Source organism: Aegilops tauschii, chromosome 1 (genome assembly GCF_002575655.3).
Source record: "Aegilops tauschii subsp. strangulata cultivar AL8/78 chromosome 1, Aet v6.0, whole genome shotgun sequence".
Lineage (NCBI taxonomy): Eukaryota > Viridiplantae > Streptophyta > Magnoliopsida > Poales > Poaceae > Aegilops > Aegilops tauschii.
Window position 1 is genome coordinate 152,625,550 of NC_053035.3, and position 14,496 is coordinate 152,640,045.

The window sequence follows — 14,496 nt, forward strand, 5'->3', positions numbered from 1 at the left end:
TCCCATATATAAATTTTTTACCTCCGGACCATTCCGGAACTCCTCGCGACGTCCGGGATCTCATCCGGGACTCCGAACAACATTCGGTAACCACGTATATCTATTCCCTATAACCCTAGCGTCATCGAACCTTAAGTGTGTAGACCCTACGGGTTTGGGAACCATGCAGACATGACCGAGACGTTCTCCGGCCAATAACCAACAGCGGGATCTGAATACCCATGTTGGCTCCCACATGTTCCACGATGATCTCATCGGATGAACCACGATGTCGGGGATTCAATCAATCCTGTATACAATTCCCTTTGTCTATCGGTATGTTACATGCCCGAGATTCGATCGTCGGTATCCCGATACCTTGTTCAATCTCGTTACCGGCAAGTCTCTTTACTCGTTCCGTAACACATCATCCCGTGATCAACTCCTTGGTCACATTGTGCACATAATGATGATGTCCTACCGAGTGGGCCCAGAGATACCTCTCCGTTTACACGGAGTGACAAATCCCAGTCTCGATTCGTGCCAACCCAACAGACACTTTCGGAGATACCTGTAGTGCACCTTTATAGCCACCTAGTTACGTTGTGACGTTTGGTACACCCAAAGCATTCCTACGGTATCCGGGAGTTGCACAATCTCATGGTCTAAGGAAATGATACTTGACATTAGAAAAGCTCTTAGCAAACGAACTACACGATCTTGTGCTAGGCTTAGTATTGGGTCTTGTCCATCACATCATTCTCCTAATGATGTGATCCCGTTATCAACGACATCCAATGTCCATGGTCAGGAAACCGTAACCATCTATTGATCAACGAGCTAGTCAACTAGAGGCTTACTAGGGACATGGTGTTGTCTATGTATCCACACATGTATTTGAGTTTCCTATCAATACAATTTTAGCATGGATAATAAAGGATTATCATGAACAAGGAAATATAATAATAACCAATTTATTATTGCCTCTAGGGCATATTTCCAACAGAGTGTTTATTCAATATTGCATCTCTGAATTGATTATTGCTAATATTTTGCTACCATATATAGCCAACCCAGCTCCACATATTTCTACACCGTGTATATGTACATTCCCTTGGCAATCGCTTTACACAATTTTAGGAGTTATTTGACACTGCTGGTTGCCTGTCACCACCTGCCGCATGGTAAGAACTTGTAAGATATTGATATTTGCTTTACTGTGAGCACTTTACAATCACATCCTAGAAGTTCATAGGAACATTATTCTTGAATTTTGGTTCTTGTTTCTACTAATATGACAGGTTCCGGAGATAGACGTTCTTGGACGACGGACACATCTTCACCATCACGAGAGTTTGGACAACACACACAAGCACATAGTCAGGTTATCTCTTTACCGTCATTTGAGGGTAGATTTAATTCTAATATTTATCTAGCTTGGGAGCTTGAAGTAGAACAAGTTTTTAGTCACCATGACTTTTCTGAACTTGAGCGAGTACGAGCTGCCACTAGAGCATTTACTGGTTTTGCTTCTGTTTGGTGGAGTGTGCATTGTAAGAAAAACATTGATAACCAACCCACAACTTGGAAAGATTTGAAAGATGTAATGAGACAACAATTTTTCCCTCCTTACTATCGCCGTGAATTGCTTCGCAAATTTGAACAATTTAAACAAGGCAACAACACTGTTCATGCTTACTACCAAGAGTTCAAATCTTATATGCATCATTGTGACATAGAAGAATCTGAGGATGATACAATGAATCGATTTTTTGGTGGTTTGAACCATGATATTCAGGCACGATTTCAGTATATTCCTCGTTGCATTACTGGTATGTATGTTCGTGCTTGTATCTTTGAGAGACAGTTACATGAGGAAGCATTGGGTGACTACAACAACAACTATTCTAGTTCATGCTCACCACCACCGCTTGGTTCCTCCACCGTTGCACCTACTAGAGCAGCCACACCTCAGATTGTGAGCGCGATATCATCTCAAGAGTATGGTACATTGCCATCATCCGTACCTACATCAGCTACATCTTTGCGACAAGGTAACTGTAAAGGTATTGATGATATAACTTCACATGAGAATGATGCATGCCTAGTTAACTTGAATACATGTGTTGAGTTACCTGTTGATTTGAGCGCATCACCTATTTTAGAGAATTATGTTACTGTCATGAATGCGTCATGTGATCAAACAACTGAAATACCAACAATTTGAGTGCACCCAATGAATTAACTGTTGATGCAAAAGAACCAATGTTTAATCATTTTGATATGACCTCTAGTCTTGGTGATGATTATGTGTCAAATGACTTATTGCATGTTTGCTTATTTAAGCATGTGGTAGCATGTAAATTTGATGCAAGTAAGGTTTATTCACCAATGTTGGGATGGTTTAATGATGAATATTGTCAATCTTTTCATATGAATAAGGGGATATTTGGTTTTATGCCCCTAGTTGCGTCCCACTCGACAGGATTGCCCCTAATTTTCAAAAGCCAGCGGTTCTGTCCAACCCACTTTGGTCGCCTTGTGGTTTTGCCCTTTGACCGTTCGACCGTCACTTTGGAAACTTCATAAGTAATTCATACTAAATCAGAAAAATGCAAATAAGATACCAAAATGTTTGGGAAAACATCACCTACATGTCAATGTCATTTGCATTCATGATAAAAGTGTTGGAAAGTGCCCATCCGAGTTTTAGCTCTTATCATACCACCATGAACAGTAAAATCTAAAAAAATTCAAAAAAATTCAAAAATAAATTTGGTGGCAAAGAATGACAAATGTTTTAAGTGCTCGCCAAGTTTTATCAGGGAATGACATACGTGGAAGTCGTGACAAAAAAACAATCAACACTCCAAAATAGATTATTATTTTTGCCACGACTTCCACGAATGTCATTCCCTGATAAAACTTGGTGAGCACTTAAAACATTTGTCATTCTTTGCCACCAAATTTAGTTTTGATTTTTTTGAATTTTTTTAGATTTTACTGTTCATGGTGGTATGATAAGAGCTAAAACTCGGATGGGCACTTTCCAACACTTTTGTCATGAATGCAAATGACATTGACATGTAGGTGATGTTTTCCCAAACATTTTGGTATCTTATTTGCATTTTTCTGATTTAGTATGAATTAGTTATGAAGTTTTCAAAGTGACGGTCAAACGGTCAAAGGACAAAAGCACAAGACGACCAAAGTGGGTTGGTCAGAACCGCTGGCTTTTGAAAATTAGGGGCAATCCTGTCGAGTGGGACACAACTAGGGGCATAAAACCAATTTTCCCATGAATAAGAGCTTCACTTATATGTGTAAACTGAGTTGCAATACTTTCATGCCTTCTACTTCCTGTGATAATATTTTGGCTTTATATTTTATTAACTATGAAAGTTACTCATGTATACATGTGTCATATGTGCAAAATGCACGGGAAGTAAAAATGGATGACATATACATATACAACATGTATACCTTGTCTCTTTTGTTAGCCACATTTTAGATTAAGCAACGCCGATGACGGCTTTATTTTCAAGAAGGGGAGGATGATGAGGACATGACTACCTTGGATACGACCAAAAATATTGCATACATGCATATTTATCAGGTGATTTCTAGTGCAAACTATTCAATAATCTATTTATGTTATCCAGAACAAAAATACTTCACACACTTTTGTGTTTTGTCTAATTGCAGGTGTATGGGACATTTGTACAATCCACATATGAAGATAGGGGGAAAGGAGAAGTTTAGGTTATGTTCAAAAAGACTTCTCACGTCACTTTTGGGCCAAGAGAAGATAGAGTCCAAGTCTCTCATGTTCTGGATTCAGATTCGGACTGCACAGACATACCTGACTCAAAACGCCGACAACTTTTTTATACGGACTCCGAATTGGGTGATTTTTTTTTGTTGGAAAGTAGATTTCGTCCTCTTTCCAACCCAATTGGATTCACCTTTAAATTCGTCCAGAGCGTTGAGATATGGACGAAACAATCTGACGCTGCAGCAGAATCCGAGTCAAACAACAAGTCCAAAGGTGTTGCATCACCTCCACTTGGGCCCATGAGCCTTGTATGACCTAGGGTTGGTTTTAGGCTTCCTTGGGACGTCCTCCCACCTCCTTGGCCGCCACCCCTTACTCCTATATAAGTAGATCCATCTAGTAGCTTTTTCCGGGGGATTTGTTTAGTTAAAAGTTAGCCATTGCAACTTCGTGTACTTCGTTTGTGTCCAACGACCAGACCAAGACCGCTTTTGGATCCCCACCTTTATCAATACTTTATCTATATTCGCAATATTCAGATTGCATTATCATATTCTTACTTGTTCTTTGATTGCGTGCAGGAATAGACCTTTGTGGTCAGGCTGATCGTGCTTCCAGCATCGTCAGTAACCTTGGGAGATTGGTTTAGCGATTTCTAAGGCGCAACGTTGTCATGTTTGTAGTCGGATCGTCAAAGTCGACTCCACCAAATCGATAGTAATCATCTCATCGAAAGATCGGGACACCCTCGCCTCTATCACTTCGTCTCCACGCGCTCCTCCCGGCTAGCTGCCGCCGCCTGATGCAGCGCTCGAGTGCAGCGCCGGCTCTCCACCATGGCCGCCCACTGCAAAAAGGATGGCAGGTTGAATAACTCAAATTGCAAGGTCCTTTTTGTAAGAACAAAACGTTTTCTTAGATTAACTACTTAAAAAAGGACCGCGGGTTGATTTCTTAGAAACATAGGGGCTTTCTGCAAAAATGCAGATGACGTACGGGGAGAAGCGATAGCCGCTTTATTATTAGGGAAAGATTGATTCTTTCTCGAGGAGCTGTAAGTAGAGGTATGTTGTTTTTGTAGTTTCTTTGTTCTACTAGACTAGAATTTGGGTGGTGCCAACCGTCGTGGTTCCAATTTCTGACATGGATGGACTTCGTTGCAAGCCTTTATACTTTGGTAGGCCCACCTGAATGGCCGAAACATCTATTTTGTCAATTTATTTGTGTAGAAATATGCCGCAAAAATTAGCTATTCCTTACTTGTACCTCATTTATTTGAGCATACCTGATACATTCTTCAGGAGTTCTGTTACGTACGCCACACTTCTCAACTGTGCACGTTTTGTTTTTCCAATTTTCCTTCCCTATGCAATTGGGTCCAACCCAATGAAACCATACGGAAATATATATCAAAAACCTATTCGGTATCAGCAAACATATATGTAAGTATGTTTGGTTCATGACTAACTTTACGACGTCTAACCTCAGGCAAACTATGGCTATCACAAAAGGTGTGGCTAACAAAATAGCCACCACAAATGTGACAAGAGTTGACAAAAAACCGTGCATGTGACATGTAGACCATGTAACTAGAAATGTATGTCAATGAGTCAAATACATGTGTACGCTGTCATGGCATGACTATCCTTATGTGTGACAACCTTAGACTATAAAACCAAACATAACTACATTTAGGTAGGGTAACTTGAGGCTACAGACCAAACGTGCCCATACGTTGTTGTTTCTTCTTGAATGCCTTTTTAACTAGAAGGCGTTGTTTGTGGCGCTCGATGAAAGCATGTGGGTTGTTGTCTTTTTTCTTTTTTGTGCTATGGTGGCTTAAGGGCTTTGGGCTTGTTTCTGGGCACCGTTTGTAAAAGTATGCTTATAGGCCTACTAGCGGATGTTCATGACATCTATATTGTTGAATTATAGATGAGCTTTGGGTCAATATCTATATCTGTATATGTATTTTTTTCTACTTATAAAGATTGAAGTTGCTGGAGAGTTTATATGTGGGACCATACAAATAAATAAATGCACTTCTACCTACATGTGAGAGTAGCAACCTTTTAAAAGATATAATAAACAAACATTATTTCTACTCGGTGTGAGACGTACCCAAATAAACAAAGTATGTTGCTGCCCTAATGTGAGAACAACACTATAAAAACACACATTATACAACTCAAATTCTAAATAATGGTCTTGATTTTAATTTCTCTGCTCAACCAATTCCTCCAGTTCTATAGCATAGCAGAAGACATCGAACACATTGTAATTTCAACGTAGTCATAAACGTTGTCCTCTTACCAAATTCACGATCTTGTGCATCCAATTACTCATGCCCATTCTACTATGTTTTAAAATTGAAAATGTTATCTCACTGTAGATCTTGCAAAGGACCTACAATGGTCGCTTAAAAATCATCAATGACTACAACGTGACATTTTGTTATATTTACGCTCTCTTTTCCTTCCTACTTATAAAGGGGAGTTGGTGGCGAATTCACATGTGGGATCATACAAATAAACAAATGCACTTCTACCCACATGTGAGACTAGCAACTTTCCAAAAGATATAATAAACAAATATTACTTCTACTTGGTGTGAGATGTAACCAAATAAACAAAATACGTTGCTACCCTAATATGAGAATATCACTCTCATAAAAACACAGATTATAAATGCATACAACTTCAATTCAAAATAATGATCTTGATTTTAATTTCTTTGCGCAACCAATTCCTCAGTTCTATAGCATAGCACAAGACATCGAATGCATTGCAATTTCAACGTGGTCATAAACGTTGTCCTCCTACCAAATCCACGATCTTGTGCGTTCAAATTACTCATGCCCATTCTACTATGTTTTAAAACTAAAAAATGTTATCTTACTATAAATCTTGCTAAGGACCTGCAATGGTTGCTTAAAAATCATCAATGACTACAACGTGACATTTTGTTATATTTACGCTCTCTTTTAATCATAAAACATGCAATAGTAGTAAGACACCATCATCTTTTGATTATCTCGTGAGTTAGTCATTTTATGGTGAGCATTGTGCTAGTAATAATAAAGGGCAAAAGGCTTCTGAAAAATTCCATATTCGCCGCACTCCGCGGCAAATAGTTGACGCTACACACATCGAACAGAGCGAGTGACTAGATATGGGTTGGCCCATTTTAGCAGCCAAAACTCCCGGTTTTTACCAATTTTGGGAACTTTCTAGAAGGTTCATGAACCAGATTTTTTTCTATTTTGTTTCTTTATTGGCTTTTCTTTCTGTATTTTTTCTTTCTCTTTTATATTTCATTTTTATTTTTCTTCTTTTTGTTGCTTTCTTTTAAAACTAGAGTTTCAAAAAAATAAAAAAATTAGCATTTGAAAAAATGTTTGGAATTTCAAAACAAATAATTCGTTCAGACTTTCAAAAACTGTTTGCATTTTTCAAAAACAATGTTCGGATATTCAGAAAAAATTGGATTTAAAAAAGTCCAATATTTTATAAATTATTCACTTTTTGGAAAAACAATTGAAGATCAAAATTTATTAGTGTTTTCAAAAAGTTTGAGAATGCAAAAGTTGGTTGGATTTTCAAAAGGTTGTTCAAAATTTCAAAAAATTATTCACATTTGAAAAAAGTGGAACTTCAAAATCTATTCATGTTTTAAAAAATGTTCCCAATTTTTGGAAAAACTCGTTTTTTCAGAAATTTTTCACAATTTCAAACAAATTAAAAAATGTTTGCTACATAACACTGGTAGTGTTCTCACTGCGGTTCATCAGCTTCGCTACAACTCATCACGTGAAAAAATGCTCGCTACCAGCTTGTTTCTATAGTGCAACACAAATGGGTTGGCCTATCTACGTACGCCATGGGCGAACCTCCGCCAATCTATCACAAAGAGCGACAAATAGGAGGTCCCATTTCTGTATGTCTGTCCTGCTATTTTGCACAAAAAAAATCCATGACATTTTGTCTAATCCACACGCCGTTCATCAGGCATGTTGGGCATACTTTGAACACCAGCACAAAAAAGAAACGTGTCCGCCAGGACTTGAATAGGTAGCAAAGGCTCCTCAACAACGCTGAATCGCGTAATAATCGTTCGGCAATATCATCTGGCGAATGCGAGATCTTAATGATCTACGAAACTCATTCTTCAAGGAATCAACGAAAAAGAGCCCTTCGAGAGATGAGCCACGTTTATCACGCAGCGACATCAGATCAATGGTCAGACATTCCTATCACCTTCGGGCAAAAAGACCAGCCGAAGACCGGCATCCTTGGTCCTCGACTGCATAGTGGAACGATGTCGGCTACAAAAAGTCCTCATGGGCGGTGGCAGTAGTTTAAACCTCATATACGAGGACACTCTGCAAAAGATGAAATGTGATAAATCACGCATTGAACCCAGTTATACCACGTTTAAGGGGATTATCCTAGGAAAGGAGGCACGATGTAGCGGAAAATCACCCTTGATGTAGTGTTCGGGACCCCGATAACTATTTCCGAGGAGTTGACCTTCCACATTGTACCCTTCTGAAGTGGTTACCATGCTATGCTGGGTCGAGAGGCATTCAAATTTTTCACGCCGTCCCACATTGCACCTACATGAAATTCAAGATGTCGGACCCAATGGCGTGATCACTATAGCAAGCAACCCTGATAGAGCACTTAGAGCCGAGAATAAAACAGTAGCGCTCGCCCTGGAATCCTTGGCCGAGGCCCGCGTGGCGGAAGAGCTAACGGTGCCGCATGCAACAGTTGATAGAGACAACGTCATCCTTGACAAGAGGTCCAAGCCTACGTCATTCAAGCCAGCTGATGAAATAGTCAAATTTCAAGTGCACCCAACAGACGCCAATAAAACGACATCCATCGTTGCACAGTTGGACCCAACGATGGATGAAGCATTTCGCACCTTCCTCCAGGAAAATTGGGATATCTTCGCTTGGCACCCCTTGGACATGCCAGCAATCCCAAGGCACCTCACTAAGCACAGTATGAATATAATTGAAGGCTTCAAACATGTTAAACAGGTGCTTCGCGGATTCTCCGAGTGTGACGCCCGGATAATTAAGCTACAATAATCAATAATCCTATGTTAATGGCGCCAGGTCATCGCGATTACTGTTGTTAAACTCGCGTTGGTTCGAATCCGGTCCAAATTCAAAATTAAAATCAAGTCCAACTTTAAAAGTTTTCAAGTGTCAAAAGTAAAATGTTCATCATGTGGAAAATATTCATTTGTTAATACTGGTGGTTAGGCAACATTTTTGTAAAGTGTTTTAATGCACAACAATAACTAAAACAGTGGCTTAAGCAATTAATTGAAAGCCTTTTATAATTTATAAAATAACAAACTAAGTTATTTGAGTACCAAACTTTTTGTGGCAGTGCCGAATATTGCAATACTATTTATGTGTCCATCTACACTTTTTACAAAACTCGTTCGCTAACAATTTAATATGCAAAACAGAGTTATAAAAGGTAAATAGAAAGCAGAAAAGGGAGAGAGGTACTACTGGCCACTTTGGCCCAGCTAGCTACACAAGAGGCCCAGCCCACCCCACTTGTCCTGTTCCTCTCGCTACAGGGGACAGGGGGCCGTGGCGGCCATCCGCCGGCGATGGCCGTGCGTGGCGGCCATCCGTCCCCTGCCCCTGCCTACAAAGAGCCCCTGGGCGCCCCCCGAAACCCTAGCTTTCGCCTCCCCCCTCTCGCCGTTTCCCTCCCCCACGCACACCAACCGAAGCTCTGCCCGCCATGGATGACCTTAGTTGCCGTGGCCACCTCCCTCCCCGAGCTATGACACCGCGTCGAAGAGGACCGTCGTCGTCTGCTACATCATCTGCGGGGATCCATTCGACCGGAGCCGCACTGCATCGCCGGGATCGACGCATCTACCTCGCCTATGGCCGCCGCTGCCCCGCGCCCGATCTACCTCACCGGAGCTCCTCCGCCCCGCCGGACGCGTCGTCCGCCTCCCCCTGTGAGCGCCACCCCCATTCCCCTTGTTTCCCCCTCTGTTGGTCGCTCTATTGCGTCGTCCAAGTTTCGGCCGATGGCCGCGGCCACCGCGACCGCGCCCACACCCCGCGTCCTGGCCGCCCAGTGCGCGCCTTGGCCGCGCCCACGTACGCGCGCTCGGCCGTCCGGCCGCACCCGCATCCGACGTAGCTCCCTGGCCGTGCCCCCCGCTCGCCTCCTGCTGCTTCCGCCCACGCTGTTGTTGCTGCTTTCCTCTGCTGCCGCTGGTTGCTGCTTCGCTTTGCTGCTGCTGCCGCTCGCTGCTGCATTGCTATTGCCGCTAGCTGCTGCCACTAATTGCTGCATTATGCCACACTGCTACCTGTTGCTGATCTTGCTGCCGCAGATGCTGCTGGTGGTGTTTAATCAGTGCGTGGCCATGGCTGGCCTGGGTTGTGTGTACGGCCGTGCGTGTGGCCGGCTTGTGCCACTGCACGTGGGGGTAGCCCAACTAGTTAAGGCTAATTGCTTTTTAGTTAGTGGTTAATTAGTATAGTTAAATTAGCCTAATGTACAGCTGACATCTAGCCTTTTTTTAATTAGGTTAGTTTCTATTTAATTAGTTAGGTGTAGTCTATGCCACGTGGGCCATAACTTCCCTTTTGACAAGTCAGATTGACTTGGTCAATTCGGATTATTGAAATATAACAATTTTAGAAATTCCAGAATATTGTTAAAACTTCGGAAATTCATAAAAAATAATCCGTAGCTCGAATGAAAATGTTTTTTATATGAAAGTTGCTCAGAAAAATCCAACGAATCCGAATACGCGGTTCGTTCATCTTTCACATGCCCCTAGCATGCTAAACGTGGAGCATTGCCCCTTCGGTTATTTGTCTGACACAGGTCCGGAACCCGGAAAACATTCCCAGTTGAATTCCCCTTCACCTATATCGTGGAGCACTTCGTTAGGTCGACCCTAGTTCTGCTTTTCGTCATGTCATGCTTTATGATGCTTTGTTTGCTTTATATTGACTGTTTCTTTCCCCTCTTCTCTCCGGTAGACCCCGAGACCGATGCTGCCCCTGTGATCGACTACGTCACCGATGACACTTCTTCCTTTTCAGCAGAGCTTTCAGGTAAGCCCCCTCTTTGATCATCCCGATATCGCCCATTCCATTCTCTCATGCTTGCATTAGATTTTGCTACTGTTATTGTTTGCTCCTATTCTGATGCATAGCCTGCTTTTGTAACCTGCTTATTGTTACCTACCTACTTATCCTAAACTGCTTAGTATAGGTTGGTTAGTGATCCATCAGTGACCCCCACCTCGTCCTTGTTTCCCCTGCTTCATCATTGAAGACCCGATCAACGGGATCGAAGACCAGGCCCCGGCACCGCACATCACTTTCCCCTTAGTTACTCGACACTACTGGGTTACTATCGAGTGCCGAGGGTGAGACCTCTACATCACTTCTGATGTTAACCCTGTAATGTAGCTATTCGGTCGTGGTCATCGAGGGTGATTCCGCCTTAACCACTTCCGATACGACTCTGTCGTGCAACCCCTCAAGTGTGAATCTCGGGGGTGGTTCCTCTTACGTTCACCTTGATGATTACATCGAGTGGAATTCACTGGGGGTGATTCCTCGGGTTTTCCCCTTGATGTTTGGACACACGGATACTTGGACTTTACCACTGTTACTTGGAAAGACGGGTCGGCCCTGAGGGGTACCCACGCGAGCTTAATTGCGAGTGATGTGGAGACGGGTTGACCTGGAGGGTGCCCGCGAGATAATTACGAGGCGTGGCCGGGCATTCCTAGCCCTTGCTGCAAGTCCTCGAGACGGGGCAACGGGGTCACATCTTTCGTGAGTCTCTGCTTGTTACCGCGCGTTCCTAATCCACTACGATTTGGATATTCGATCCGAGGGGCCTCTGGCCTGATAGCACTAACCATCACGTGGGCATAGTATGGGCGTTCTGCGTCGTATGCATCAGCCGAAGCTTAATAGACGTCAGCGACTGAGTGGCGCGCGCCGGGTTGGACTGGTAAGCACCTGCCTTTTTTAAGGAGGTAGCTAGGTCTGCTCACCGGTCGCGTACGCAACGTGCAGGAGTTCCCGGGGAGATGGCCCATGACCCCTGGGGGCATAGGTTTAGTCCGGCGTGCTGACCTCTCTATTAAGCCTAGGTCGGGTTGCGGCGTATTGTTTGGCCGAGGCCGGGCATGACCCAGGAAAGTGTGTCCGGCCGGAGTTAATCGAGCGTGGTGGGTAAGTTGGTGCACCCCTGCAGGGAAGAAAACATCTATCGATAGCCTGTCCTAAGGTAACAGACACTTGGAGTTGTATCCCGATCGATACAACTAGAACTGGATACTTGTGATGAGATTTGGATTATGATGGGAACTGGATAGTATGGCTCTGGGATTGCTTTCTCGCAGGGAGTCGAGAAAGGATCTCTGGCCGAGGTTGATAACACTTCTACTACTTTACTTTATGCTACTCTACTCCCTCCTGTTGCTGCAAGATGGTGGTTTCCAGAAGATGCTAGTCTTTCCCCTTCTCTTCTGGCATTCTGCAGTCCAGTCCACAGATACAACCCTTTTTATTGATACCGATGCATATGTAGTGTAGATCCTTGCTTGCGAGTACTTTGGATGAGTACTCACGGTTGCTTTGCTCCCCCTTTTCCCCCTTTTCCATTCTTCTCGGATGTCGCAACCAGATGGTGGAGCCCAGGATCCAGACGTCACCTTCGACGACAACTGCTACTACACTGAGGGTGCCTACTACTACGTGGAGGCCGCCGACGATCAGGAGTAGTTAGGAGGCTCCCAGGCAGGAGGCCTTGCCTTTTCGATGATTGTTGCTTTTGTGCTAGCCTTCTTAAGGCAAACTTGTCTAACTCATGTCTGTACTCAGATATTGTTGCTTCCGCTGACTTGTGTTTTCGAGCTTACGTATTCGAGCCCTCGAGGCCCATGGCTTGTAATATAAAGCTTGTAATATTTTATTTTGTGTCTAGAGTTGTGTTGTGATATCTTCCCGTGAGTCCTTGATCTTGATCGTACACATTTGCGGTATGATTAGTGTACGATTGAATCGAGGGTGTCACACCGAGCCAAGAGGCAGGCTATGGGGGAAGAACTGTCCAAGTTGCTAGAGGTCGGATTCATCTGAGATATCAAACACCCCGATTGGTTGGCTAACTTGGTCATGGTACCAAAAAGGACAATTCATGGCGCTTTTGTGTTGATTTTAAAGACGTTAACAAAGCCCGCCCAAAGGATTCCTTCTCCTTATCGTGTATTGACCAGATCATGGACGCCACTGCACGACATGATTCACTGTGTTTTTCTCGACGCTTACTCGAGATACCATCAAATAAAGATGAATGAGTCTGATCAAGCAGCAACTACTTTCGTAGCTCCTTATGGGCCATTCTATTTTAACACAATGCCCTTTGGATTAAAAAATATTGGAGCAACATACCAGCGCATGATTCAAAGATGACTAGAATCCCAAATTGGTAAAACTGTGGAAGCATATGTAGATGACGTGGTTGTCAAAACCAAAAATGCCAATCAGTTAGTCGACGACCTCCGAGAAACATTCACTAACCTTCGAGCATATAACATAAAGCTCAATCCTCAGAAACGTGTCTTTGGAGTACCAGTGGGCAGATTGCTCAGCTTGATTGTTTCCCATCGAGGAATAGAGGCCAACCCTGATAAAATACGAGCCCTTTCCCGATTGGAGGTTCCTACAAAACTCAAGCACATCCAAAGACTGATGGGTTGCATGGATGCTCTGAGTCGTTTTATCTCCCACCTTAGAGAAAAGGCCTTGCTCCTCTACAGATTGCTAAAACAAACTAAAAATTTCTACTGGACTAGCAAGGCAGGTGCTGCATTGGAAGAGATCAAAACACTCCTTGCTACAAACCCTATACTGGCAGCACCCGGAGCAGGTGAGCCAATGTTGTTATACATCTCGGCCACAAACTAAGTCGCCAGCGCCGCATTTGTTGTCGAGCGCGATGTAGAAGGACATAAGATCCATGTTTAGTGGCTTGTGTACTACGTTTCCGAGGTACTTATCCCGTGTAAAACCAGGTATCCTCACTACCAGAAGATAACCTACGCAGTCTTTATGGCATCTCAGAAGCTACGACATTATTTTCAAGAATGCTCAATCACAGTGGCAATCGAGGTACCCCTTAATGATATAATCGATAATCGGGATGCCACAGGACGAGTGGCCAAGTGGGCGATAGAGCTCCTACCTTTTGAAATCACCTATCACCCACGTCAAGCCATTAAATCTCAGTTCTTAGCGGATTTTGTCACAGAATGGACAGAAGCAGAGCTCCCTGGAGAGCACACTACCTACTCCCATTTGACAATGTACTTTGACGGCTCCAAAATGCTTGCTAGATTAGGGGCTAGAGTAGTTCTTACATCACTAAATAGGGATGACATATGGTATGTACTGCAAATTATGTACACCGATTCTAACAATGCAACCGAATATGAGACTCTACTGCATGGACTTTAGATAGCCATTTCCATGGGAATCCATCGTCTTGAAGTTCGAGGAGATTCTAATATTGCTATCTCTCAAGTTAACGACGAGTTTGACGCAAAGGATCTGAAGATGACGGCATAACGAAATGCCGTTTTGGCAATTTTAGCCCGATTAGAGGGGCTAGAATTCCACCATATCCCAAGAGACAACAAGCAAACCATCGACATCCTTG

The 14,496-nt window shown here is 43.2% G+C and overlaps 1 protein-coding gene across 2 annotated transcripts; it reads left to right on the forward strand.

Moving 5' to 3' along the window:
• The first annotated feature begins 9,377 nt into the window (after positions 1 to 9,377).
• Positions 9,378 to 12,777, forward strand: LOC120974265 (uncharacterized). Of its 2 annotated transcripts, XM_073510061.1 has the most exons (4): positions 9,378 to 9,754; positions 10,639 to 10,704; positions 10,797 to 10,871; positions 12,463 to 12,777. In XM_073510061.1, exons 1-4 carry the CDS (start codon positions 9,529 to 9,531, stop codon positions 12,558 to 12,560), a joined length of 465 nt encoding a protein of 154 aa, XP_073366162.1. In that variant the 5' UTR covers positions 9,378 to 9,528; the 3' UTR covers positions 12,561 to 12,777. The 2 variants fall into 2 exon arrangements, with proteins under 2 accessions (XP_073366162.1, XP_073366164.1); XM_073510063.1 differs by lacking the exon at positions 10,639 to 10,704 and having other exon boundaries at positions 9,401 to 9,754.
• Positions 12,778 to 14,496: the final 1,719 nt, after the last annotated feature.